The 26,959-nt window shown below is 49.2% G+C and overlaps 2 protein-coding genes across 8 annotated transcripts in view; one reads left to right on the top strand and one right to left on the bottom strand.

Annotated features, from left to right (window-relative positions):
* The window catches only part of MYH11 (myosin heavy chain 11), a 160,237-nt gene that overhangs the window by 115,279 nt on the left and 17,999 nt on the right, over positions 1-26,959 (top strand). For all 6 annotated transcript variants that reach the window (XM_031002889.3, XM_055365702.2, XM_063699582.1 and 3 more), the window contains 13 exons: positions 1,191-1,299; positions 4,533-4,664; positions 4,755-4,961; positions 6,245-6,382; positions 7,770-7,893; positions 8,822-8,993; positions 10,863-11,075; positions 13,762-13,906; positions 20,974-21,180; positions 23,058-23,162; positions 23,251-23,403; positions 23,640-23,888; positions 26,411-26,623. In XM_031002889.3, the coding sequence (XP_030858749.2) occupies positions 1,191-1,299; positions 4,533-4,664; positions 4,755-4,961; positions 6,245-6,382; positions 7,770-7,893; positions 8,822-8,993; positions 10,863-11,075; positions 13,762-13,906; positions 20,974-21,180; positions 23,058-23,162; positions 23,251-23,403; positions 23,640-23,888; positions 26,411-26,623 (2,167 nt within the window). The remainder of the gene's footprint in view (positions 1-1,190; positions 1,300-4,532; positions 4,665-4,754; positions 4,962-6,244; positions 6,383-7,769; positions 7,894-8,821; positions 8,994-10,862; positions 11,076-13,761; positions 13,907-20,973; positions 21,181-23,057; positions 23,163-23,250; positions 23,404-23,639; positions 23,889-26,410; positions 26,624-26,959) is intronic.
* NDE1 (nudE neurodevelopment protein 1) overlaps positions 23,721-26,959 on the bottom strand; it is an 81,163-nt gene continuing 77,924 nt past the window's right edge. Inside the window, exon 10 of one of the 2 annotated variants that reach the window (XM_055365717.2) lies at positions 23,721-23,858. The gene's annotated coding sequence lies outside the window, so the exon portion shown is untranslated. The remainder of the gene's footprint in view (positions 23,859-26,959) is intronic. The other variant, XR_010131340.1, reaches the window with a different exon arrangement.

Raw genomic sequence — 26,959 nt, 5'->3', positions numbered from 1 at the left:
GTTGCTGTCCTTCCTGGATAACTGGGGCAATTTTATTCTTAAAGATTTCCTATGTCCAAGATGGCAGCCAAGCAGGGAAGACAGAATTACGTTCACTGTTCTATCGTTTCTCAATCTATCGATAGCCCTTAAGCGGGAAGAGTGCTGGTTCAGGGTCACAGTGTGAAATTCCTAAAACAACCCAGGAGAGAATAGGTTTGACAGGGCTGGGTGTGGTAGCTGACGCCTGTAATCCCAGGCACTTTGGGAGGCCGAGGCAGGAGGATTGCTTGAGCCCAGGAGTTTGAGACCAGCCTGGGCAGCATGGCGAGACCCCTATCTCTACCAAAAAAAAACTTTAAAAATTAGCTGGGCATGGTAGCATGTGCCCGTAGTCCCAACTACTTGGGAGGCTGAGGCAGGAGGATCATTTAAGCCCAGGAATTTGAGGCTGCAGTGAGCCATCATCACACCACTGCACTCCAGCCTGGGCCACAGAGCCAGACCCTGTCTCTGAAAATAAATAAATAAATAAATAAATAAATAAGTTAGTCAGAAACAGCTGGTGCAGGCTCGGCATGGTGGCTCCTACCTGTAATCCCAGCACTTTGGGAGGCCAAGGTGGGTGGATCACCTGAGGTCAGGAGTTTGAGACCCACCTGGCCAACATGGGAAACCCCATCTCTACTAAAAATACAAAAATTAGCCAGGCATGGTTGTGGGCACCTGTAATCCAAGCTACTCAGGAGGCTGAAGCAGGAGAATCGCTTGAACCCCGGAGGTGGAGTTTGCAGTGAGCTGAGATCGTGCCACCACACTCCAGCCTGGGCAACAAGAGCAAAACTCTATCTCAAAAAAAAAAAAAAAAAAGAAAGAAAAAAGAAACAGCTAGTGCAGCTGGGGAGTACGGGAGCCCCCTTAGGAATGATGCACATAGTTGTGTTTTCTGAGTGGTGTTTTGATCTCAGCTAAGTCCAGGGCATGTTGTGAGCCCTGGGTCTTCCTTGTCCACTGAGAAAGGCTCTGTCCTGTAGATTATTTAAGTTGTTTGCAGCCAGACAACACATGTGTCACACAGGGTTTCTGGAAGAACCTGAGCTGGGGAGAATGGGGCATGTCCCTGTGCAGGTTCAGGATGCTGCAGGGCAGGGCTCTGTTGACAGCAGGGTGAGGCTTCATGACCCCCGCACCTTCTCTTCCCCCCTCCCTAGGGCTTTTGCCAAGAGGCAGCAGCAGCTGACCGCCATGAAGGTGATTCAGAGGAACTGCGCCGCCTACCTCAAGCTGCGGAACTGGCAGTGGTGGAGGCTTTTCACCAAAGTGAGTGCTCTGCCCCAGCCCCCTTCCCAGGGGCCCCCAGCCCTGGTTCTTCACTCTGGAGACTCCACATTTGGGACAGGAGGTGGTCGCAAGCGGGTGTGGAATGGAGGGCTCGAACTCAGACCTTGCACATTGGCGGTTCTCTGGCCTGAGGAGGCCCTGTCCTTTGGCACATAGGCTATAGCCAGGACCTTAACACAAAGTATTAATATTTCCATCAGCACTGGAATCCCTCGTGTGGTCCATTTATAGCCACACCCACTTCCTCCGTAGCCATGGAAACCACTCTGTTCTCCAGTTCTGTAATTTTGATGGTTCAAGCATGCTGCCGGGGGCGGCGGCTCACGCCTGTAATCCCAGCACTTTGGGAGGCCGAGGCAGGTGGATCACTTGCGGTCAGGAGTTCAAAACCAGCCTGGCCAACATGGCAAAACCCCGTCTCTACTTAAAATAAAAAAATTAGCTGGGTATGGTGGCAGGCACCTGTAATCCCAGATACTCAGGAGGCTAAGGCAGGAGAATCTCTTGAACCCAGGAGACAGAGGTTGCAGTGAGCCAAGATCATGCCTGCACTCCAGCCTGGGTGAAAGATTGAGACTCTGTCTTTTCTTTTTTTTTTTTTCTTAAAAAAAAAAAGCCCAGGCACGGTGGCTCACGCCTGTAATCCCAGCACTTTGGGAGGCCGAGGCAGGTGGATCACAAAGTCAAGAGATCAAGACCATCCTGGCCAAGATGGTGAAACCCTGTCTCTACTAAAAGTACAAAAATTAGCTGGGCGTGGTGGCAAACGCCTGTAGTCACAGCTACTCAGGAGGCTGAGGCAAGAGAATCACTTGAACCCGGGAGGCAGAGGTTGCAGAGAGCTGAGATCACGCCACTGTACTACACTCCAGCCTGGTGACAGAGCGAGACTCCGTCTCAAAAAAAAATAAAACAAATATTCTATACATGGAATTAGAGAGCATCCAGACTGTTGCATGTATCAATACTGCAGGTTTTTTTTTTACTTTTTGCATTTTTTGAAATGGAGTCTCACTCTGTTACCCAGGCTGGTCTTGAACTCCTGACCTCAAGCAACCCTCCTGCTTCAGGCTCCCAAAGTGCTGGGATTACAGGCATGAGCCACCTCATCTGGCCATAGCGTATTATTTTTTATTTCTGGCAGAGTCAAGGCCTCCAGAGGACTCAACTGGTTCCTGTAGAGGCACTGGTTGCATTGTCCCCATGGCACAAAGACATGCTGTGTTGCAATAGACTAGGCTTCTCCTTATATGCCCTTGAGTGTATACACTGGTGCAAGGCTTTTTCACCAAGCAAATAGACAGTGAGTGCCTGCTGTATCCCAGGCACATGCTAGGTGCTGGGGGTGCGGCTGTGAACACACACCATGGTCCCTGACCTCCATGAATATTCTGGCCGAATTGGTGGGGAGTAAACAATAAACAGATAATCACAGAGACAGATACATAATGGCAAACTGTGATAAGTGCATGAAGCAAGCTGCCGGAGTACATAGCAGGGGCTTCCTTGTGCCAGGCAGGGGCTTGAAAACAAAGAGTTAGGAGGCAGCCCAGGGAAGGACAGCAGATGCTGCTTTTTGGAAATGTTCGTCCCCACTGAACCAACTTCTGAAAAACTATCCTAAGAAAATCGTCTTAGCCGGGTGTGGTGGCTCATGCCTGTAATCCCAGCACTTTGGGTGGCCAAGGCAGGAGGATCACCTGGGTTCACGAGTTCGAAACCAGCCTGGCCAACATGGCGAAACCCTATCTCTACTGAAAATACAAAAATTAGCCAGGTGTGGTGGTGGGCACCTGTACTCCCAGCTACTCAGGAGATTGAGGCAGGAGAATCACTTGAACCGAGGAGGCGGAGGTTGCAGTGAGCTGCGATCGTGCCACTGCACTCCAGCCTGGGTGACAGGGCGAGACTCCAACTGAAAAAGAGAAAAGAAAAGAAAATCAAGAGTTAAGGGCATTCATTATGGCCTTATTTACAATAGCAGAATTTCAGTGTCCGGTCCTAGCTGAATGATGAGTTCAATAATGGTTCATCTATCAGTGGAATGTTTTCAGCTATTAAAATGATGGCTTTGGCTACTGAATAGGTCTGGTAAAACAAACAATGACTTCTCCCTAGCTGTCTAGCTGGACACTGTGGCATGTGCCTGTAGTCCCAGCTACTCTGGAGCTGGGGTGGGAGGATCGCTTGAGGCCAGGAGTTCAAGGCTGCAGTGAGCTATGATTGTGTCGCTGCACTCCAGCCTGGGTGACAAAACAAGAGCATCTCTAAATAAATAAATTAACTTAAAAGATGGCTATGTAAAGTTGTAAGAATGATGTAACAGCATGGGGTAATAAATATCTTATAATTTTTTTTTAAATTTTATTTGTGGAGACAGGGTCTCACTGTGTCACCCAGGCTGGAGTGCAGTGGCACAGTCGTGGCTCACTGCAGCCTCAGCCTGCAGGGTTCAAGCGATCTTCCTGCCTCAGCCCCCTCACTAGCTGGGACTACAGGCACACACCACCATGCCTGGTTACTTTTTTTTGTAGAGATGGGGTCTCATGATGTTGCCCAGGCTGGTCCCAAACTCCTGGGCTCAAGCACTTGCCTCGGCCTCCCAAAATGCTGGGATTACAGGCGTGCACCACTGTTCCTGTCTGTATCATATAATTTTAAATAATAAAAGCAGCCTCTACAACTAGGCAGCATGGTCTTAAGTCTATTTTTTAAACATAGAAAAAGAGCCAGGAAGGAAATGTAAACAATGTTAATAATGACTTTGATAGGGAGGTGGGTGGGATATGAAAGATTTTTTTTCTCCCTTTTGTCCTTGGAAGGAAATATCACTTTTCAGCCGTAGTTCTCTGTTGGGATGGTTCTAAAGTGGGGAAGATGAGACTTTTTCCTTTCACTTTGCACCTTTTCTGGTGCTCGAATTTAGAGTTCCTCAGTCTTGCCACTGTTGATATTTTGGGGTGACTAATTCTGTTGTGGGGGCTGTCCTGTGCACTGTAGGGTGTTTAGCAGCATCCCTGGCCTCTACCCACTGGATGCCAGAGGCACCCCCCATCCCAGCTGTGACAATCAGCAGTGTCTCCAGACAATATCCCCTAGTGGGGATCGGTGGGGGCAACATTGTCCCTGGCTCAGAACCACTGATCGAATTTATTATGACAACATATCCCTTTGCCACAAAAACAAATGATGGGCTAACCATGTGTGTGCAGGTGAAGCCACTGCTGCAGGTGACACGGCAGGAGGAGGAGATGCAGGCCAAGGAGGATGAACTGCAGAAGACCAAAGAGCGGCAGCAGAAGGCAGAGAATGAGCTTAAGGAGCTGGAGCAGAAGCACTCGCAGGTACCTGTATGGATGCGTGGCTGGGGTTGCTGGGGAACAGGACTTGGCCCCGTGGGGCTCACCCGCCTCCTCCCCACCACCTGCGTGCAGCTGACCGAGGAGAAGAACCTGCTACAGGAACAGCTGCAGGCAGAGACAGAGCTGTATGCAGAGGCTGAGGAGATGCGGGTGCGGCTGGCGGCCAAGAAGCAGGAGCTGGAGGAGATACTGCATGAGATGGAGGCCCGCCTGGAGGAGGAGGAAGACAGGGGCCAGCAGCTACAGGCTGAAAGGAAGAAGATGGCCCAGCAGATGCTGGTAAGGTGTCACAGGGGCAGCCCGTGGTGGGTAGCAAATCACTTGACCCTCACCACAGGCCTGTGGAGGTGCATCCAGGGATATGTGTCCCTGCTGGGACAGATGATGAGACGGAGGCTTGGAGAGGGTTGGTCATCTGATCAAGGCCACACAGCTGGGATTGGGACTTGAACACAGTGAGCCCACTCTGTTCTATTGCCCTGCCTTGCATGTGCTAACCCCTTTTCTCCTAACAGCAAGCCTGAATGGAGGATAATTGTATTTGTTAGCTATTGCTACATAACAAAACATGCCAAACTCAGCAGCTAAAAATAAAAAGTACTGCATAGTCAGGAATTTGAGAGTGGCTTAGGTGAGTGGTTCTGGCTGAGGGTCCGGCCTGAGGTTGCAGTCAAGGTGTTGGCTGAGGCTGCAGTCATCTGAAGGCTCATCTGGGGCTGGAGGACCCACTTCTACTTGGCTTATTCACACAGCTGTTGGAGGAGGCCTCAGTTCCTTATCCTGAAGGCCTCTCCCCTCAGGGCTGCTTGAGTGTCCTTCCAATATAGCAGCAGAGTTCCCCCAGAAGGAGTGATCTGAGAGAGGAGAAAGGAAGCCGCAATGCCTTTTATAGCCTAATCTCTGAAGTTACATTCCATCACTTCTTCCTGATTTTTGTTGTTGTTGTTAGAAGCAAACCTAACCCCCACTCAAGGGGAGGAGAATTAGGCTCCACCTTTTTGGAGTAGCAAAGAACTTGTGGATAGATTTTAAAACCACCATGGTACCTACTGTGCTCATTTTATAGATGAGGAGGTTGAGGTTCCATGAAGCAGAGCAGCTTACCCAGGTTTTTTTTTTTTTTTTTTTTTTTTTTTTTTTGAGACAGAGTCTCACTCTCTTGCCTAGGCTGGGGTGCGATGGTGCGATCTCAGCTCACTGCAACCTCTGCCTCTCGGGTTCAAGCGATTCTCCTGCCTCAGCCTCCCGAGTAGCTGGGATTACAGGAGCCCACCACCATGCCTGGCTAATTTTTTTTGTATTTTTAGTAGAGACGGGGTTTCACCATGTTGGCCAGGCTGGTCTTGAATTCCTGACCTCAAGTGATCCACCCACCTCGGCCTCCAAAAGTGCTGGGATTACAGGTGTGAGCCACCACGCCCAGGCCTTTATTTCTTCCTTTTAGAAGGCTACAGAGTTCTGGGCATCTTCAGGCCTAGCCCCTGTATTCATTAGTCCCCAGATCACCACAAGAGTAAATTTGTTATAACCAAAGCTGTTACTCTTTTCCCTCCACAACAAAGGACCTTGAAGAACAGCTGGAGGAGGAGGAAGCTGCCAGGCAGAAGCTGCAACTTGAGAAGGTCACGGCTGAGGCCAAGATCAAGAAACTGGAGGATGAGATCCTGGTCATGGATGATCAGAACAATAAACTGTCAAAAGTGAGTAGGGGCCGGGTGCAGTGGCTCACGCCTATAATCCGAGCACTTTGGGAGGCCAAGGTGGGTGGATCACTTGAGGCCAGGAGTTTGAGACTAGCCTGGCCAACAGGGCGAAACTCCATCTCTACTAAAAATACAAAGATTAGCCAGGTGTGGTGGCCAGTGTCTGTAATCCCAGCTACTTGGGAGGCTGAGGCAGGAGAATCACTTGAACCTGGGAGGTAGAGGTTGCAGTGAGCTGAGATCGTGCCACTGCACTGCAGCCTGGGTGACAGAGTGACTCTGTCTCAAAAAAAAAAAAAAAAAAGGTGGAATCAAGTTTCTGCATTAAAAACAACAGGCTTACCAGGATCAGGGAGATTTTGGGGATTTGGGACTTTCAGTTCTCAAAGCAGAAAAGCCCTTAGAAAACCAGGACAAGCTGGTCACTGTAGTCAGTAGTCACTAACCAGCCCCACAAGGGTGACCTGCTTTTAGTTCTTTGAGCTGGATGTCAACTTGGCCACTACTGTGAGCCAGGCTCTGTGTTAGATGCAGGTATGCATGGTGAAGGAGGACCCTTCCCTTGTGGGGTTTATACTGTAGTGAGATGGCAAATAATCGTCATTTACCATGGTGACCAGGGCTCTGAAGGAAACGTTCACCATATTATAAGAGTGCAGCAGGCCGGGTGCGGTGGCTCATGCCTGCAATCCCAGCACTTTGGGAGGCTGAGGCAGGTGGATTACCTGAGGTCAGGAGTTGGAGACCAGCCTGGCCAACACGGTAAAACCCCATCTCTACTAAAAATACAAAAAATTAGTTGGGTGTGTTGGCGGGCACCTGTAGTCCCAGCTACTCGGGAGGCTGAGGCAGGAGAATCACTTGAACGTGGGAGGCAGAGGTTGCAGTGAGCTGAGATAGCGCCACTGCACTCCACCCTGGGCGACAGAGTGAGACTCTGTCTCAAAAAAAAAAAAAAAAAAAAAAAAGAATATGGCAGTGGGGGATAGAGGAAGGGTATTCATGGAAGACTTCCTGGAGGAGGTGACATTTAAGCAGAAACTTAAAGATGAAGGAGCAGTTAGAGGGGAGTAGAAGAGCATCTCAGCTGGTTGGCCCACTGTGCAAAGGCCCTGGGGCAGGGAAGAGCTGGCCGGTGGCAGGAATGGAAGGAGGGTACCTTTAGCTGACCATACAATGTGAGGGACAAACTGGCACGAGATGAGAAATGGCCAGTTTTTGGAAATTGTTATGGGACTTCTCTTTACCATTTAAAACTCTAGTTGTATTTTGTTATAATGTGGGTTTTTCTTTCAACTGTTTACATGGAAATCACTAAAAGTGAAACATAGATTCTAGAGAAAAGAAAAATCCTAAAGCTATCTCTTTCTCTTTCCCCAAAAAGGAACGAAAACTCCTTGAGGAGAGGATTAGTGACTTAACGACAAATCTTGCAGAAGAGGAAGAAAAGGCCAAGAATCTTACCAAGCTGAAAAACAAGCATGAATCTATGATTTCAGAACTGGAAGGTAAACCAGCTACCAAGAGATTTATTTTTATTTTATTTTATTATTTTTTTTAGAGATGAGGTCTTGCTCTGTTGCCCAGGCTGCAGTGCAATGGTGCGATCATGGCTCACTGCGGCCCAAAACTCCTAAGCTCCAGTGATCCTCCTGCCTCAGCCTGCTGAGTAGCTGAGACTACAGGCGTGCATCACCACACCCAGCTAATTTTTTATTTTGTAGAGATGGGGTTTCACTATGATGCTCAGTCTGGTCTCAAACTCCTGAGCCCAAGCAGTCCTCCCACCTTGGCCTCCCAAAGTGCTGGGATTATAGGCATGAGCCACTATTCCTGGGCTTGAATGGGTATTTTTAAAAGCAGGAAAATCAGAAAGGAAATTTGAGGATGGCAGATGATCCCATGAGTGACAACTAACTCTATGCCACCTCTCAAAATCACCCTTAGTCATCACACGCACCAATAATATGATAAAAGGGCTGGGGGTGGTGGCTCTCGCCTGTAATCCCAGCACTTTGGGAGGCCGAGGTGGGCGGATCACGAGGTCAGGAGTTGGAGACCAGCCTGGCCAACATGGTGAAACCCTGTCTCAAAATACAAAAATTAGCCAGGCATGGTGGCGGGCGCCTGTAATCCCAGCTACTCGGGAGGCTGAGGCAGGAGAATTGCTCCAACCCGGGAGGCGGAGGTTGCAGTGAGCTGAGACTGCACCATCGCACTCCAGCCTGGGCAACAAGAGCAAAACTCCATCTCAACTAATAATATGACAATATAAGGTGCTGTTCATCAGGAGATAATGGTCCAGGCTGTGACTATGATGGTTACTGATTGGGGGATGTGTTCATCTCCTCCGGGTAAAATGCCTGGGCAGGAAGGCTCATTTCCGGGCATCTCTCTGGGGCCTCCCCTTCCTGAAGAGCACCTTGGTTTTTGCAGTGCGGCTCAAGAAGGAAGAGAAGAGCCGGCAGGAGCTGGAGAAGCTGAAACGGAAGCTGGAGGGTGATGCCAGCGACTTCCACGAGCAGATCGCTGACCTCCAGGCGCAGATCGCAGAGCTCAAGATGCAGCTGGCCAAGAAGGAGGAGGAGCTGCAGGCGGCCCTGGCCAGGTAGCAGGGCTGGCAAGGGGCATTTGCTGTGTGTCCATGTATCCCCTGGGCCCCTGCTCATTCGCTCATTCGCAGTGGCTGTCTTGGTCAAGGTGGCCCCAGGCCCTTGGCATGAACTTCGTTTCCCAGGCCAGGCCTTCCACAAGCCTTCCCGACCCTGTTCACTCCCCCAGATCCTCACCTTCGACTTTCTTCTCTTCCCTACAAACACATCATGTCTTTGCAGTTGATCTCACCTACTCCCATGGTGTTGCTGCTGCCTCTTCGACATCCAGGCTTTTCTCATCTAGACCCCCTTCTGAATTTCCGATTGCCCAATGAGTCAATTTCCATCGTCGTCTCAAACACCCCTGTCTAAGGCGGGAATGACCTTCCTTTCCCCAGCCCCTCCCTCTAAGGGCCCTCTTTTTTGTGAACACCAGTCTCCTCCTTTGTTTCTGCCGACCCACAGCAAACAGCAACCTTCAGATTCTGCCAGTCCTTCTAAATGTCCCCCACCCATTTCCTCTGGTTTTTCCCTCTTCCTGGCTCTTAGCTGGATTTACACTAATGCTGACACTGCAGCAGCCACTATGAATGATTATTTACCTGCTCACTTGGTGCTAAGTTCTTTTCAAGCAATATCTTTGCAGACACCTGGCCAGGTGTACTGCCGGTGTCTTTGAGGAGGAAGCTGAGCCTCCTAGAGGTAATGCAACAGGAGCAATGTCATTGCTTCTAAGAGGCAGAGCTGGGATTTAAGCCTCAAAGCTTTCTGATTGATCCCCTGGCCTGGCTCTTTTGTCATCCAATTTGTGCTATGTTGACAGTGCTACGGTGATGAAGGGACAGCATCTCTCTGGGGCAGGAACCTGCTCACAAAACTTTGCTGGCTGGATGCAGTGGCTCACGCCTGTAATCTCAGCACTTTGGGAAGCCGAGGTGGGGGGATTGCTTGAGGCCAGCAGTTTGAGACCAACATGGGCAACATAGCAAGACCCTGTCCCTACAAAAAGTTAAAAAATGAGCCAGGCATGGTGGTGTGTGCCTGTAGTCCCAGCTACTCAGGAGGCTGAGATGGGAGGATCACTTGAGCCCAGGAGGTTGAGGCTAAAGTGAGCTATGATCATGCCACTGCACTCCAGCCTGGGCAACAGAGCAAGACCCTGTCTCAAAACAATAACAACAAAACAAAAACCTAACTTCACTGGCTTACTAGGGAAAATCCAGTTTCCTTAGCCTCACCCTCAGAGCCCATCCACCCTCTGCAGTCTCACCCCAACTCAGCTATTTCACTTTCTCTCTTGTTGCTGCCCGTTCACAAGTACAGTAAAATCAAAGTGCTTGCCTCTCCTGCAGCATTCTGCCATTTAACAGGGCTTCTTGCAGCCCACCTTGATCTGTGGTCACCACCTCCACCAGATGCAGACCCCCAGTCTGAATATCCCCCGCAAGCAGTGGCTGGCCAAGTGCTGTGCATGGGGCGGGTACTCAGTCACTGAGCAAATGCAGAAAGAACAGACAGTTGCCAGGGAAGAATAACTGTCCAACATTCAGAAAGCATCTACACAGTCCCTACTGTGACCAGGTACCTTGCCAGTCTGGGGTCAATGCTTTGCATTCTTGCACACACATGCACACACGTGCATACACACGTACACACACCCATGCACATGTACAACCTGTTTTGATGTCAGACCTTGGCACTCACATCCTATGTTAATCTCAAATAGTCTGGCATGTCAAGAAGCAGACCTGGGGACATGGATAGAAGGTGTTTGATGTCTCTGCAACATAACTGTCTGGTCCCAGAAAACAGTTTTTGGCCACATTGTAAGAGAGGAAACCAAGGGACCTGGGGGTTCATTCTGGTGGGTCTCTCTCTGGAAGGCTTGACGATGAAATCGCTCAGAAGAACAATGCCCTGAAGAAGATCCGGGAGCTGGAGGGCCACATCTCAGACCTCCAGGAGGACCTGGACTCAGAGCGGGCCGCCAGGAACAAGGCTGAAAAGCAGAAGCGAGACCTCGGCGAGGAGCTGGAGGCCCTAAAGACAGAGCTGGAAGACACGCTGGACAGCACAGCCACTCAGCAGGAGCTCAGGTGAGGGGCCCATCAATCCCACCATCCTGCTATCCCACTGCACCAATGGGATGGGGGCAGAAGAGGGGACAAACCCAAAGCAAATCGTGCATCACAGGATTTCTCAGCCCCTGTGCATTTACCTTCCTGGCCGCGGTTTGCTTTAACTTACAGAAGCATGGTTGGTTGTTTCTTTTTTTTTTTTTTTTTTTTTTTTTTGAGGCAGTCTGGCTTTGTTGCCTAGGCTGGAGTGCAGTTGTGCCATCTTGGCTCACTGCAACCTCCACCTCTGAGATTTAAGCGATTCTCATGCCTCAGCCTCCTGAGTAGCTGGGATTAACAGGTATGTGCCACCACACCCGGCTAATTTTTGGTTTTTAGTAGAGATGGAGTTTTGCCATGTTGCCCAGGCTGGACTTGAACTCCTGGCCTCAAGTGATCCACCCACTTCCACCTCCCAAACTGCTGGTATTACATGTGTGAGCCACTGCACCCGACCCTCATCATCTTATTTCTCATCAGAAGAGTAGTATATACCAGGGATGTACAATCTTTTGGCTTCCCTTGGCCACATGGGAAGAAAAAGATTTGTCTTGGGCCACACATAAAATACACTAACACTAATTAATAGCTGATGAACTAAAAAAATTTTACAAATTGGAAAAAACATCTCATACTGTTTTAAGAAAGTTTATGACTCTGTGTCAGGCTGCATTCAAAACCATCCTCATTGGTAAGCTTGGATATACTCAGAGAACAATTTGAAAACTATAGAAAAGCAGACATAAAAAAAAATCACCTTTAGGGTCGGGCTCACGCCTATAATCTCAGCACTTTGGGAGGCCAAAGACAGGTGGATCACTTGAAGTCAGGAGTTCAAGACCAGCCTGGCCAACATGGTGAAACCCTGTCTCTACCATAAATCCAAAAATTACCTGGGCGTGGTGGTGCATGCCTGTAAATCCCAGCTACTCAGGAGGCTGAGGCAGTAGAGTCACTTGAATCTGGGAGGCAGAGGTTGCAGTGAGCTGAGATCGCACCATCGCACTCCAGCCTGGGTGACAGAGTGAGTGAGACTCCATCTCAAAAAAAAAAAAAAACAAAAAAAAAAAAAAAGAAAAAAATCACCCTTAGTCACACCAGTCAACATTCTTGAGAAATTCTTTCCTGTCTGTCTGTGTGTGTATCAGTCAGTCCCCAAGCTCCAATTCCCAAGTATGTGTGTGTATAACTTTTGTGTTAAATTTTAAAAATAAAATTGATCAGATTGGTTTTCAATTGAAGATTCACTTCAAATGAACAAACAATAACAAACTGCCTGCCAGATCACGAATCCTGACTCTAGTGAAACTAGGTCATTGATTCATTCAGTAAACACATAAATGTATTTTGATGCAATCTGTGGTGTTGGCATAGCATATATCATAGCTTATAGCTATGCTAGCTGTGCCAACACCATATACCCTGGGGTTTACTTCCCCCACTTTGGGTTTTGTGCAGTGTCACATGCACATAGAGCACAGCGTTCTGCTCCCTTGCCGCCTGGCCTTTGATACAGAAGAGCCCAGGGCATGGGCCAGGTATGGTGGCTCACGCCTGTAATCCCAGCACTTTGGGAGGCCGAAGCAGACAGATCACCTGAGGTCAGGAGTTCGAGACCAGCCTGGCCAACATCATGAAAACCTGTCTCTACTAAAAAGACAAAAATTAGCCGGGCGTGGTGGTGGGCGCCTGTAATCCCAGCTACTTGGGAGACTGAGGCAGGAGAATCCCTTGAACCTGGGAGGCAGAGGTTGCAGTGAGCTGACATCATTCCACTGTACTCCAGTCTGGACGACGGAGCAAGACTCGATAAGAAAAACAAACAAAACAAAAAACCAGGCTGAGTGTGGTGGCCCACACCTGTAATGCCAGCACTTTGGGAGGCTGAGGCAGGTGGATCACCTGAGGTCAGGAGTTCGAAACCAGCCTGACCAACATGGTGAAACGCTGTCTCTACTAAAAATATAAAATTAGCTGGGCGTGGTGGTGGGCACCTGTAATCCCAGCTACTTAAGAGGCCGAGGCAGGAGAATCGCTTGAAGCCGGGAGGTGGAGGTTGCAGGGAGCCAAGATTGTGCTGTTGCACTCCAGCCTGGGCAACAGGAGTGAAACTCCATCTCAGAAACAAACAAACAAAACCATGGACTCAAGGTCAAGGTTTAGCTTCTAATTCTGGCTCCATCACACAATGGCTGTGACACCATGGGTAAAACTGCTTACCCTCTCTTAGCCTTAGTTTCCTCATTTGTAAAATTTCCGAAATAATAACACACCTGCCTCTTTGGGTCGCTCTGAGGATTAGATGATGTATATAAAAAACTTAGCTCAGGGCCTGGCATATAGTAACTGCTCATTAAATAAGAGCCAACATTAATATTTAAGCAAAATTTTGCAGTTCACAGACATCCTTTCAATTCTATTACTTTGTGTATTTGTTTGACAGTCATTACAGATGTCCTAGGCAGGTGATATGCTCCACATTTTGCAGCTGAGGAAATTTTAGGTCCAGAGATGTTAGGTGAGTGACCCAAGGTCACACAGCTAGAGAGGGGTGGTGATGAGGATTGCAGCTCTGGGTCCTGGAAGAGCTCTCATTCTTTTGCACGGCACTGAGATGACCCTCTGTCTCCACCCAACTGCCATTCACTGTGTTCCTCCCATCTAGGGCCAAGAGGGAGCAGGAGGTGACGGTGCTGAAGAAGGCCCTGGATGAAGAGACGCGGTCCCATGAGGCTCAGGTCCAGGAGATGAGGCAGAAACACGCACAGGCGGTGGAGGAGCTCACAGAGCAGCTTGAGCAGTTCAAGAGGGTAAGTGGTGATGCTTTTTGGTGATGACACATAAGAGTGACATCAGCAGCCTCAAATTACTACATATCAGGGTCTGCATAAAGACAAAAAACAAGTTACATAAGATTCTAATGATGATGATAGCAGCTTATATTTATTTACAAAATGCTTCCCATACAGGCTGGGTGAGGTGGCTCACACCTGTAATCCCAGTACTTGGGGAGGCTGAGGCGGGAGGATCGCTTGAGCTCAGGAGTTGGAGACCAGCCTGGGCAACATAGTGAGACCTTGTTTCTACTAAAATTTTAAAAAAGTAGGCCAGGCGTGGTGGCTCAAGCCTGTAATCCCAGCACTTTGGGAGGCCAAACCGGGTGGATCACCTGAGGTCAGGAGTTCGAGACCAGCCTGGCCAACATGGCGAAACCCTATCTCTACTACAAATACAAAAAATTAGCCGGGCACGGTGGTGCATGCCTGTAATCCCAGCTACTTGGGAGGCTGAGGCAGGAGAATCACTTGAACCCAGGAGGCAGAGGTTGCAGTGAGCAGAGATCATGCCATTGCACTCCAGCCTGAGCAACAGAGCAGGATTCCATCTCAAAAAAAAAAAAACAAAACAAAATAAAATATTGGCCAGGCCTGGTAGTGCATTCTTGTGGTCCCAGCTATTTGGGAGGCTGAGGTGGGAGGATCGTTTGAGCCTGGGAGGTTGAGGCTGCAGTGAGCCCTGTCATGCCATTGCACTCTAGCCTGGACGACACAGTGAGACCTTAATCAAACAATAAAAATAGGCTGGGCACGGTGGCTCACCATGTCTGTAATCCCAGCAATTTGGGAGGCAAGGCGGGCAGATCACTTGAGCTCAGGAGTTCGAGACCAGCCTGGCCAACATGGTGAAACCTCATCTCTACCAAAAATATAAAGAATTAGCTGGGTGTGGTGGCATGTGCCTGTAATCTTAGCTACTCAGGAGGCTGAGGCAGGACAATCACTTGGACCCAGGAGGAAGAGGTTGCAGTGAGCTCAGATCGTGCCACTGCACTCCAGTCTGGGCGACAGAGTGAGCCGCCATCTCAAAAAAAGAAAAAAAAAAAAGAATGAATAGAAATGCTTCTCATACAGTATGTCAATTAATCTTCACAACCACCCTGTGAGATGTGTACTATTAAACTCATTTTACAAGCAAACAAACTGAGGTCCAAGGTGCCTAGAGGTGAAGAGACTTACCCAAGGTCACACTGCTGGTAAGTGACAGAGCCATGATTTGCACCCAAACAGTCTGGCCCTAGACCCCACTTTCTGGCCTCTACAAGACTGAAGGCCTATAGGATGGGTGGGGCCTATCAATACACTGCCCTTCGGGGATAAGCAAAGGTGTTAACAACACTTTCGGGGAGATTTAAATGAAACTTAAAACTGGGATCATTCTATCCACTTTAATTTCTCTGCAGACTGGAGGAAGGCCAGGCATGGCGGCTCACGCCTCCCGTAATCCTAGCACTTTGGGAGGCCAAGGAGGGAGGATTACTTGAGCCCAGGACTTTCAGATCAGCCTGGGCAACATAGCGATTTTTCTTTTGTAAAAAAAAGACTGGAGCAAACTTGTCATTATTTGATTTCAATGGCAGAACAGCTCTCTCCGGCATAATTTGAGAATGACTAGGTCAAATCACTCTCCCGTTGTTGGAACTCTTTGCGGTGTATGGGAGTGGGAGCTGGTAAATAGCAGTACTGAATGCTGAATCTTGGGTGCTCTTCTCTCCTTTGGGGTAGTGCCTGTGCTTCATTCCCCAGGGTAAGTTTTTTAGCCTGCGACCTTCGGCCAGATTGTTTTCCTGAAAGCCTGAGTTACATTACCCTCAGCATTGCAGCTCCTCCACATCCCCTTCAGTGGAAGCTTTTGGCTCTGCTAGATTAAGTGGGTGCAGCATTGCCTAAAAATTTTGGGGAATTTGCATTTGGTTCTATCACTAGTGTATTGGTCCGTTGTTGCACTGCTCTACAGAAATACCCAAGACTGGATTATTTGTTTATTTTTTGAGCAGTGGAGTCTTACTCTGTCACTCAGGCTGGAGTTCAGTGGCGTGATCTTGGCTCACTGCAACCTCCACCTCCTGGGTTCAAATGATTCTCCTGCCTCAGCCTCCCAAGTAGCTGGGACTACAGGCACACACCACCATGCCCGGCTAATTTTTTTTTTTTTTTTTTTTAGTAGAGATGGGGTTTTGCCATGTTGGCCAGGCTGATCTCGAACTCCTGACCTCAGGTGATCCACCTGCCTTGGCCTCCCAAAGTGCTGAGATGACAGGTGTGAGCCACTGCACCCACCCTGAGATTGGTTAATTTATAAAGAAGAGAGGTTTAATTGGCTCACGGTTCTGCAGGCTGTACAGAAAGCATAGCAGCTTCTGCTTCTGGGGAGGCCTCAGGAAACTTACCATCATGGTGGAAGGCAACGGGGAAGCAGGCATGTTTTACATGACCAGAGCAGGCAGAAGAGAGAGAATGGGGAGCTGCCAGACACTTTTAAACAACCAGATCTCATGAGGGCAGCACCAAAGGGATGGTGCTAAACCATTAGAAACTGCCCCCAAAGGCCGGGCGCAGTGGCTCATGCTTGTAATCCCAGCACTTTGGGAGGCCGAGATGGGCGGATCACCAAGTCGAGTTCAAGACTAGCCTGACCAACATAGTGAAACCCCATCTCTACTAAAAATACATAAAATTAGGCTGGGTGCAGTGGCTCATGCCTGTAATCCCAGCACTTTGGGACGCCGAGGCAGGCAGATCACCTGAGGTCAGGAGTTCGAGATCAGCCTGGGCAACACGGTGAAACCCTGTCTCTACTGAAAATACAAAAATTAGCTGGGTGTGGTGGTGCACACATGTAATCCCAGCTACTCGGGAGGCTGAGGCAGGAGAATCATTTGAACCTGGGAGGTGGAGGCTGCAGTGAGTCGAGATCGCGCCATTGCACTCTAGCCTGGGCAACAACAGTAAATCTCCGTCTCGCCAAAAAACAAACAAACAAACAAACAAAAAAAAACATAAAATTAGTTGGGGTTGTGGTGGCGGGTGCCTGTAATCTCAGCTACTCAGGAGGCTGAGGCAGGAGAGTCACTTGAACCGGGGAGGCAGAGGTTGCAGTGAGCCAAGATCGCGCCACTGCACTCCAGCCTGGGTGACAGTGTGAGACTCTGTCACAAAAAAATAAAAATAAAAAAAAATTTAAAACTGCCCCCATGATCCAGTCACCTCCCACCAGGCCCCAATGTTCACCTTGACTAGTTCGTACAATTTGGATCTGTGTCCCCACCCCAATCTCATATTGTTGTAATCCAATAGAACACGAGATTACAATTGAACATGAGGTTTGGGTGGGGACACAGATCTAAACTGCATCAACTAGTCAAGGTGAACAGTCTTCCATGTGGTGGTTTACTGAACACCTTTCTGGGGCTGGTTCATTGCCTGGTCTGTTGAAACCTCAAGTGTTACTTTACATAAAAATAATAAGTAAAATAATACAATAAAAAGTGTAGCACTTATGTGCCAGACACTATTCCAAGTGCTTTACAAACTAATTTCATTTCACCTGTGGCCCCTGTTAATGTACAAATTTCCAGGCCTGCCCTTGATCCTGATGGAGGTGGTCTTGGGAGGACCCTCTGAAAAGCACTGTACGGGACTGAGCTCACCCTCACTCTCCAAATGAATCAGTGGACTCTTACTACTTGTCGAGTGGGATCTAAATACTTACCCTCAACAATTTGTCAACTCTTTATGTATTTTGGACAAATCGGATTTTGTTAGTTGTAACTATGACATACATTTCCCCATTCAATTGTGTTCCTTTTATTATGTTCAAAAGTTACTTTAAAAAAAAAAAACTGTTTGTTTTTAGAGACAAGGTCTTACTCTGTCACCCAGGCTGCAGTGCAGTGGTGCAATCTTGGCTCACTGCAATCTCAAACTCCTGGACTCAAGTGATCCTCCTGCCTCAGCCTCCCTAGTAGCTGGGACTTACAGGCTTCTGCCACCATGCCCAGCTAATTTTTAACTTTTCTGTAGAGATGGGGGTCTTACTATGTTGCTCAGGCTGGCCTCAAACTACTGAGCTCAAGCATTCCTCCCATTTTGACCTCCCAAGGTGCTAGGATCACAGACATGAGCCACCACTCTCAGCCTACTTTTTATTTTTAGACAATTTTAATTGAAATGGGCTATTCCCACCTTCAGGAACAATTAGCCCTCAAGACATCAGTAAGCCATACATGTCCCATTTAGCTTTATGGTTGGAGGTCGGGCACAGTGGCTCACAGCTGTAATCCTAGCATTTGGGAGGCCAAGGCAGGCAGATCACCTGAGGTCAGGAGTTTGAGACCATTCTGGCCAACATGGCAAAACCCCATCTCTACTAAAAATACAAAAATTAGCTGGACGTGGTGGTGGTAGCCTGTAATCCCAGCTACTTGGGAGGCTGAGACATGAAAATCACTTGAACCCAGGAGGTAAAGGTTGCAGTTGAGCCAAGATTGTGCCACTGCACCCCAGCCTGGGCAACAGAGTGAGACTCCGTTTCCAAAAAAAAAATTATGGTTGGAAGAGTGAGGCCCCAGACAGAGTCACTGACCCTCCCCATGCTTGGGGTTCATTAGACGTGAACAGGAGCTAGAAACCAAGCCCATTCCCAGCCAGGCCTCTTTGGGAAGACGCAGTTATTAAGACCACCAGCAGACGGCATGTCCATTGCTGACCCGCACAAAGTAGGTAGAGGTGCAAACCTCTGCCCATCTCAGGTGCAGGGAAACAGAGGCCTTTGCCTCTAACAACTTGAATTCTGATGTAGAGACCTGGTTCCATCTGCTTGTGGGAGAAACGTTTAACATCAGCTCCTACCTGGGCTCCCCAAGCCCTCGTGCGGTTTGGCCCCAGTTCTGGGGTCTTAGGCTGGGCTAAGGTTTCTGGGAGCCCATGTCCCCTAGGGTCCGTGCTTCACTGCTTTGTTACCACCAAGAGACTCCCTGTCCCCATCTGAGGTCTGGCAGCTCTTAGTCATGTCTTGGAGGGAGGACGGGCATCCAGGGCTGACCGGTCAAGTCCCAGCACCTCCCAGGGACTATGGGAAGACTGAGTGGTGGGTCTTCTCCTCTCGGGATACTTGTGCTTCTCTTTCCCCTTCTCTACAACCTGGAAAGAAGCCCCTCACCGCGTCCTACTTTTGCCCAACACACTTTTTTTTTTGAGACAAAGTCTCACTCTGTCGCCCAGGCTGGAGTGCACTGGCGGGATCTCGGCTCACTGCAACCCCCGCCTCCTGGGTTCAGGCAATTCTCCTGCTTCAGCCTCCTCAGCAGCTGGGATTACAGGTGACTGCCACCATGCCTGGCTAATTTTTATATTTTTAGTAGAGACGGGGTTTCACCATGTTGGCCAGGCTGGTCTCAAACTCCTGACCTCAAGTGACCTGCCTGCATAGGCCTCCCAAAGTGCTGGGATTATAGGCATGAGCCACCGCGCCTGGCCCCAACGCACTTTTTTTTTTCCTGTAGGGCAACTCACATGCCTACAGGAGCTGGTTCCATAAAATAAGTTTCTCTTAACTAGGACAGAAGTAGCAGTGTCAATCACACGACACCTGTGAAGGACGGGGGCGGTGAAATGTGACTGCCCCACCTGCAGAGCCAGCCGCTACTTAGATGTGGCAGATTGTTGCCTTGAAGGAAAGCAAGACCCTCTGTTTCCAGATCTTTCGTTGTTGGTTTTTTGTTTTTGTTTTTAAGTTTAGGATTACTGAGGCATATGTAGTAAAATTTATCCATTTTACTGCTCCATTAATTTTAACAAATGTGTATTGTGTAACCACCACCACCACAGTCACCATATAGAATGTTAGTTATTGATTGATTGATTGAGATGGAGTCTCACTCTGTTACCCAGGCTGGAATGCAGTGGCATGATCTTGGTTCACTGCAACCTCCACCTCCCAGGTTCAAGCAATACTTGTGCCTTAGCCACCCCAGTAGCTGGGACTACAGGCGTGTGCCACCACGCCCGGCTAATTTTTCCATTTTTAGTAGAGATGCGGTTTTGCCATGTTGGCCAGGCTGGTCTCAAACTCCTGACCTCAAGTGATCCACCTGCCTTGGCCTCCCAAAGCTACTTACTTCTGAAACAGGGTCTCACTTTGTTGCCCAGGCTGGAGTGCAGTGGTATGATCATAGCTCGCTGCAGCCTCCAATTCCTGGGCTCAAGCAAGCCTGCCATCAGCCTCCTGAGTAGCTGGGATTGCTGGTGTGTGCCCCCCACACCCAGCTAATGTTTTATTTTAGTAGAGATGGGGGTCTCACTACATTGTCCAGGCTGGTCTTGTACTCCTGGCCTTAAGCAATCCTCCTGCCTGCTTCCCAAAGTGCTGGGGATGACAAGTATGAGCTGCCATGGCAGGCCTTCAAACATTAAAGTTTTTTGAAAACGAAGCTGGGAATCCAGATTTTTATGTGACATTTATTAAAATGTCGGCAACTCATTTTTTTAAAAGTAGTGAAAGGGTCAAAGGGGACATGTCAGCAGGTTGGATATCACTCATGGGATTCCAGATTGCAACCCATGAGCTTTAGGAAAATAGAATCCAAAATATCAGCTGGGTGCGGCAGCTCACGCCTGTAATCCCAGCACTTAGGGAGGCCAAGATGGGTGGATCACTTGAGGTCAGGAGTTCGAGAGCAGCCTGGCTAACATGGTGAAACCTCGTCTCTACTAAAAATACAAAAATTAGTCGGGCATGGTGGCGGGCGCCTGTAATCCCAGCTACTTGGGCAGCTGAGGCAGGAGAATAGTTTGAACCTGGGAGGCAGAGGTTGCAGGGAGCCAAGATTGTGCCACGGCACTCCAGCCTGGGTAACAGAGTTAAGACTCCCATCTCAAAAAAAAAATAACAACAAAAAAACCCCAAATCTCTTACTGGTGATTGTGTGCCCCCTGTCGTGTGCCTTCCTGGACCTCTCTGAGGGAGGAAAGGGCAGGGCCTGAAACGTTCTCCCGGCCACAGCCTCCCTGTTATCCCTCCCCTCTGCTTCCTTCGCCAGGCCAAGGCGAACCTAGACAAGAATAAGCAGACGCTGGAGAAAGAGAACGCAGACCTGGCCGGGGAGCTGCGGGTCCTGGGCCAGGCCAAGCAGGAGGTGGAACATAAGAAGAAGAAGCTGGAGGCGCAGGTGCAGGAGCTGCAGTCCAAGTGCAGCGATGGGGAGCGGGCCCGGGCGGAGCTCAATGACAAAGTCCACAAGCTGCAGGTGAGGCGGTGGCGCGGTGGTGTGGTGGGCAGTGCTGGGTGGTGCCGTGGGCAGTGCTGGGTGGTGCCCAGTTCTGTGGGGAGGAGCCTCTTCCCGGCTCGCTGAGGTCTTTCTTGCTGCAAGGCAAGTCCTTTCCTCTAGTTGCGTTCCTGGAGGGGAGGTGATGATCTCCCTGTTCAATTAAATATTAAAAAAACCTCTGACCAGGCGCGGTGGCTCATGCCTGTAATCCCAGCACTTTGGGAGACAGAGGTGGGTGGATCACCTGAGGTCAGGGGTTTGAGACCAGTCTGGCCAACATGGTGAAAAGTCTCTACTAAAAATACAAAAATTAGCCAGGCGTGGTCGTGGGCACCTGTAGTCCCATCTACTCGGGAGGCTGAGGCAGGAGAATAGCTTGAACCCAGGAGGCAGAGGTTGCAGTGTGCAGAGACCGCACCATTGTACTCCAGCCTGGGCTAAAAGGGCAAAACTCTGTCTCAGGAAAAAAAAAAGAAAAGAAAAAAAACCCTTCCTTTTCCAATTTGATAAGTATTTATTGAGCACCTGCTCTATGCCAGGCACTGTGCTTAATCCTGAGATACAACAGCAAGGAAGAAGAGACACTGTCGCTGCCCCAGTAGGACTCCAGCCGAGTAAGGGGAAGGGAAGGGAAGAGAAAGACATGAATAATCACACAAATGAATGTCAAATGATGCAGCAAAGGGAAGGCACATGATGCCTAAGTGTAAATAACCAGGGGGCCTAACCTGGGGGAGGAGGAGCCACGAAAGGCTTCCCTAAGGAGCATGGATAAGTCTACCAGGCAGAGGGAACAGCATGTGCAAAGGCCCTGTGGTAAGTAGAAAAATTAGGAGAGAGACACACAGCCAGTAGAGCTGGAGTGCCCAGCTGGGGTTGGGGGTAGGGGGAGATAGTACAGAGTGGAGTTGGAGGGGGAGCTTGTACCCAGATGATGTAGGGCTTTTGAGAACCTATTTCACGTATGTTGATCCTTACTCTGGGCAATGTGAAGCTGTTGAGGGGTTTTAAGCTGATGAATGACATGGTCTTTTTGTCTTTGGTCTTCTTTCACTTGGAATAGCCATTTACCCTGCCTTTCCACTCATGGGGACGTGGCCAAAGTTTTCATAAATGTTTAACATGTTCACAGCCAGGGACCAAGGGGCAAGGGAAGAATTAAGTGAGATGTGTTTTTCTCACATGCAGTTGAGAGCAGGGCTTTTAGCCACCCTCATATAAGCAGTGTCAAGATCATTCATATCCTCCTTGTCAATGGAAGAGATGGAGGGGTAGGCTAACACCCTCAAAGGGACTTATGCAGAGACACTAGGGAGTAAAAGCCAGAGAATACAGAGAGGACGTTTTTACCTTTAGGGTCTGCGTCTCTGGCTTTGGCCATCAGGGTCAGTGAAGGGACAAAGAGGAGGAGTGAGGAAGGAAGGGATGGGACAGCATTCCTGGGACATTCAAGTACCATCCTGGTCTCCCTTCTCCAGCCTTAGAGAGTGGACCAGCCAGAGCACCTCGTCTGGACTCTCAGACCTGCTGCTTTGTCTCTACCAACCTTGGCAGGGATCTAGGATCTATTTAGTGGGATCAGGTCCCAGTCAATACCATTGGGGCTCAAATAAGTTTTTAGAACCACAGAGTCTAGGGCCAGGGTCCCAACTCATAGGTGACGGAGTTCCCTTCAAGCCACAGAGTTTTGTTTTTTTGTGTTTTTTTTTTTTTTATCAGAGTCCCATACCTCATGGGTATTTTCTCAATCAGTGGACACCCCAAGTCCTAGCCCATGTGTTTTGAGTAAAAAGGGCTCCTTTCAACGAGGATCCCCTTCTAGAGGCTTTGACTAACCAGTCTCTTGGCACCCTTAGAATGAAGTTGAGAGCGTCACAGGGATGCTTAACGAGGCCGAGGGGAAGGCCATTAAGCTGGCCAAGGATGTGGCGTCCCTCAGTTCCCAGCTCCAGGACACCCAGGTGAGTGTCCTGCCACATCATCCAGGGGACCTGGGAGGTGGCCTTCCTCGGGGCAGGTCCCTGGGACCTCTTTGCATCCCTTTTGCAGGAGCTGCTTCAAGAAGAAACCCGGCAGAAGCTCAACGTGTCTACGAAGCTGCGCCAGCTGGAGGAGGAGCGGAACAGCCTGCAAGACCAGCTGGACGAGGAGATGGAGGCCAAGCAGAACCTGGAGCGCCACATCTCCACTCTCAACATCCAGGTGCCTGCCCTGTGTCCTTGCTTCCTTCATGGGTCCTCTCAACTTCTGTGCGCTGAGATCCCCCGCGGGCAGATCGCGGTGGAGTGTTGGTGCGATGGTGCTTGACCCCCAGCTTCCCCTGCTATTGGGTTTCTCCAACGAGGAGACATGGTCTTCGCTTCTCAGAGTCTGTGGGGCCAGGGACAGGGGTCACTCACGGTCCCCCTCTCACCCTACCCTGGACGCTGTCCTTGTAGCTCTCCGACTCGAAGAAGAAGCTGCAGGACTTTGCCAGCACCGTGGAAGCTCTGGAAGAGGGGAAGAAGAGGTTCCAGAAGGAGATCGAGAACCTCACCCAGCAATACGAGGAGAAGGCGGCCGCTTATGATAAACTGGAAAAGACCAAGAACAGGCTTCAGCAGGAGCTGGACGACCTGGTTGTCGATTTGGACAACCAGCGGCAACTCGTGTCCAACCTGGAAAAGAAGCAAAGGAAATTTGATCAGGTAGAGGGTGTGGGGTGTCCTCCACTCTGGCCATGGACGCTGGGTCGGGGAATCAGCTCTGCAGAGTATGACGCGTGGCTCCGGCCTGTGCCTGCATCCCCTCTCCACTCTGTGGGGAGCCATGGGAGGCTGTCTTATCTTGTCTTGGGCGACCATGGAGCATTAAGGCTACCAGGTCACAGTAAGGATGGCACAGAAGCCTTGATGACTGTGACTTTTCTGGGTACCAGCACCATGAGGGTCACCTGCACACATGGTGATGCCTTAGTTTCTAGCCTCAAGAAGGAATGAGGTGCTTATTTATTCACTAAATATATTTATTGAATACCTATTGAGTAGTATTCCAAGTAATTCGGTTTCTATACTTTTAATACCACTCTTCCTTAAGATTTCATTCTGTAAAATTCCAAGTACACAGCAAAGTTGACAGAATTGTACGGTGAACACCTTTAAGGCCACCACCTGGATTCAGTCATTGACACTGTATTATATGAACTTTATCAGATACTTATTTTGAGACAGGATCTAGCTCTGTCACCCAGGCTGGAGTGCAGTGGTGTGATCTCAGCTCACTGCAACCTCCACCTCTGGGTTCAAGCGATTCTCCTGCTTCAGCCTTTCATGTAGCCAGGATTATAGGAGCACACCACTATGTCTGGCTAATTTTTGTATTTTTAGTAGAGATGGGGTTTTGCCATGTTGTCCAGGCTGGTCTCCAACTCCTGGCCTCACATGATCTGCCTGCCTTGGCCTCCCAAAGTGCTGGGATTATAGGTATGAGCCACTATGCCCGGCCCACATATATATTTATAAAGACTAATTCTATCTATCATGCCTTATCTCTTGGGTACATTTCAGAGCAAATTACAGATGTCAGTACATTTCCCCTTCCAAACCTCAACATTGCATATTAATTAGAGTTTATTTTTAAACACAATTTTGCTTCTTTTGGGGTAAAACTTACATGTGATGAGATTCACAAATCTTAATTGTACGATAAATGCAGACCCCTGTATGACCCAAACCCCTAAATACCAACTTTTAAGATACATTATTATTTAGTAAATATGATTTAGTTTACAAGTGACTCAGGGTTATTCTAAAAATCAGTTTGAGAGGCCAGGCACGGTGGCTCACGCCTATAATCCTAGCACTTTGGGAGGCTGAGGCAGGTGGATCACTTGAGGTCAGGGGTTTGAGACCAGCCTGGCCAACATGGTGCAACTTTGTCTCTACTAAAAATAGCAAAATTAGCCAGGCGTGGTGGCGCACGCCTGTAATCCCTGCTACTCTGGAAGCTGAGGCAGGAGAATCGCTTGAACCCAGGGTGGGGTGGAGGTTGCAGTGAGCCAAGATTGCGCCACTACACCCCAGCCTGAGTGACAGAGTGAAAACCCTGTCTCAAAAATAAATAAAATGAGGATTGTACAGTGAGGCTAAATGCCAGATGCCTGCAGGTTCCCTACCCCTCCCTGACTGGCCTCCTAGTGTCAGGATTCTAGATAACATCCCAGTTTCTCCTCTTCCCATCAGCTACCTCTCCTCTGGGCTGTCGGCTCATCTTCAATGCTTCGTTATCTGGTTGAAGGCCTGAGGTTGCTTTTATTTTCCTGTCACATAGAGTGTAGTGCAGTGGCACACATAGTGTGGGATTTTTGTGTTGACTGTGCCATTTAGAGGTCCCTGTCTTTGCTGAATACTGGAAGTTTGGCTTTTGGATGTTACAATTTATAATCTGCTCTGTTCTCTCTGAAGATGAGATTAACGTGAGCATGGAATGTTCTCTGAGTTGCTTCTCCAAGCAGAGAGATGTGTGCAGGGCCACCCATGCTTACCATTTCCCTACTGAGGCTCTTAGGATACTTTTGTGAGATATTAATAGCTACTTGTGGCCATGAAACAAACTAATAACTAGCTTCTGGCAGCTTTAAATGTCACTTTGACCTCAGTGTGCTCTAAGCAACGTGGGCAGGTCTAGTGGTTTCGAAGCACAAGGATTTGGCCAGGTGTGGTGGCTCACACCTGTAATCTCCGTGCTTTGGGAGGCCGAGGCAGGAGGCTCACTTGAGGTCAGGAGTTCGAGACCAGCCTGGTCAACATGGCAGAACCACGTCTCTACTTAAAATACAAAAATTAGCCAGGTGTGGTGGTGGGCACCTGTAATCCCAACTACTCTGGAGGCTGAGGCAGGAGAATCACTTGAACCCACGAGGCGGAGGTTGCAGTGAACCAAGACTGCACCATTGCACTCCAGCCTGGGTGACAAAGTGAGACTCCATCTAAAACAAACAAACACACAAACCAACAAAAAAAACAAGTCAGCTGATTTCTGGCTCTGCATAAGGTTGATGTAGAAGTCAGAACGCCAGATGATTATATAAATTATTCCCATAGCTAATCTACATTGCTTACACCTGCACCTCAATACATTCAGTAGGACACAGGGCTTCCTCCGGTATTTACAATTCAGTGACGCTGACCCCGGATATGCCTAGAAGTCACCTCTGGGTCTTGTGTTATAGTTGTTAGCCGAGGAGAAAAACATCTCTTCCAAATATGCGGATGAGAGGGACAGAGCTGAGGCAGAAGCCAGGGAGAAGGAAACCAAGGCCCTGTCCCTGGCTCGGGCCCTTGAAGAGGCCTTGGAAGCCAAAGAGGAACTCGAGCGGACAAACAAAATGCTCAAAGCCGAAATGGAAGACCTGGTCAGCTCCAAGGATGACGTGGGCAAGAACGTAAGTGGCTCTGGGTGGTTTTTCTCGTCCATGTTTCGCCCGCCCACCCTCTGTGCCATTCACCAGTCCATGCGAGGCTAGCTCCTGGCTTTTTTCATAGCGAACTATCATCGGAAATGGAAGGAGGTTTTTGGACTGGGGCAGGGGCTGGGAGGGGCTAAGAATGGCAGTCGAGGATGGGTCTGAGTTGGGGGGTCCGAGGATAAGGCTGGGGTCTGAGCTCTCAGGGGCCATCTTGAGTCCCGGCCATGCATCCTGTGGGAGGCCAAAGCCACCTCCCTGACCTCCTGAGGTGCCACTCACGGTGGGTTTCTCAATCGTCTTCATGAAGTTGAG

The sequence above is a fragment of the Gorilla gorilla genome, chromosome 18 (assembly GCF_029281585.2).
Source record: "Gorilla gorilla gorilla isolate KB3781 chromosome 18, NHGRI_mGorGor1-v2.1_pri, whole genome shotgun sequence".
In the NCBI taxonomy this organism is placed as follows: Eukaryota; Metazoa; Chordata; class Mammalia; order Primates; family Hominidae; genus Gorilla; species Gorilla gorilla.
The sequence above is the reverse complement of the archived record's forward strand: the minus strand, read 5'-3'. Positions and strand labels throughout refer to the sequence as shown.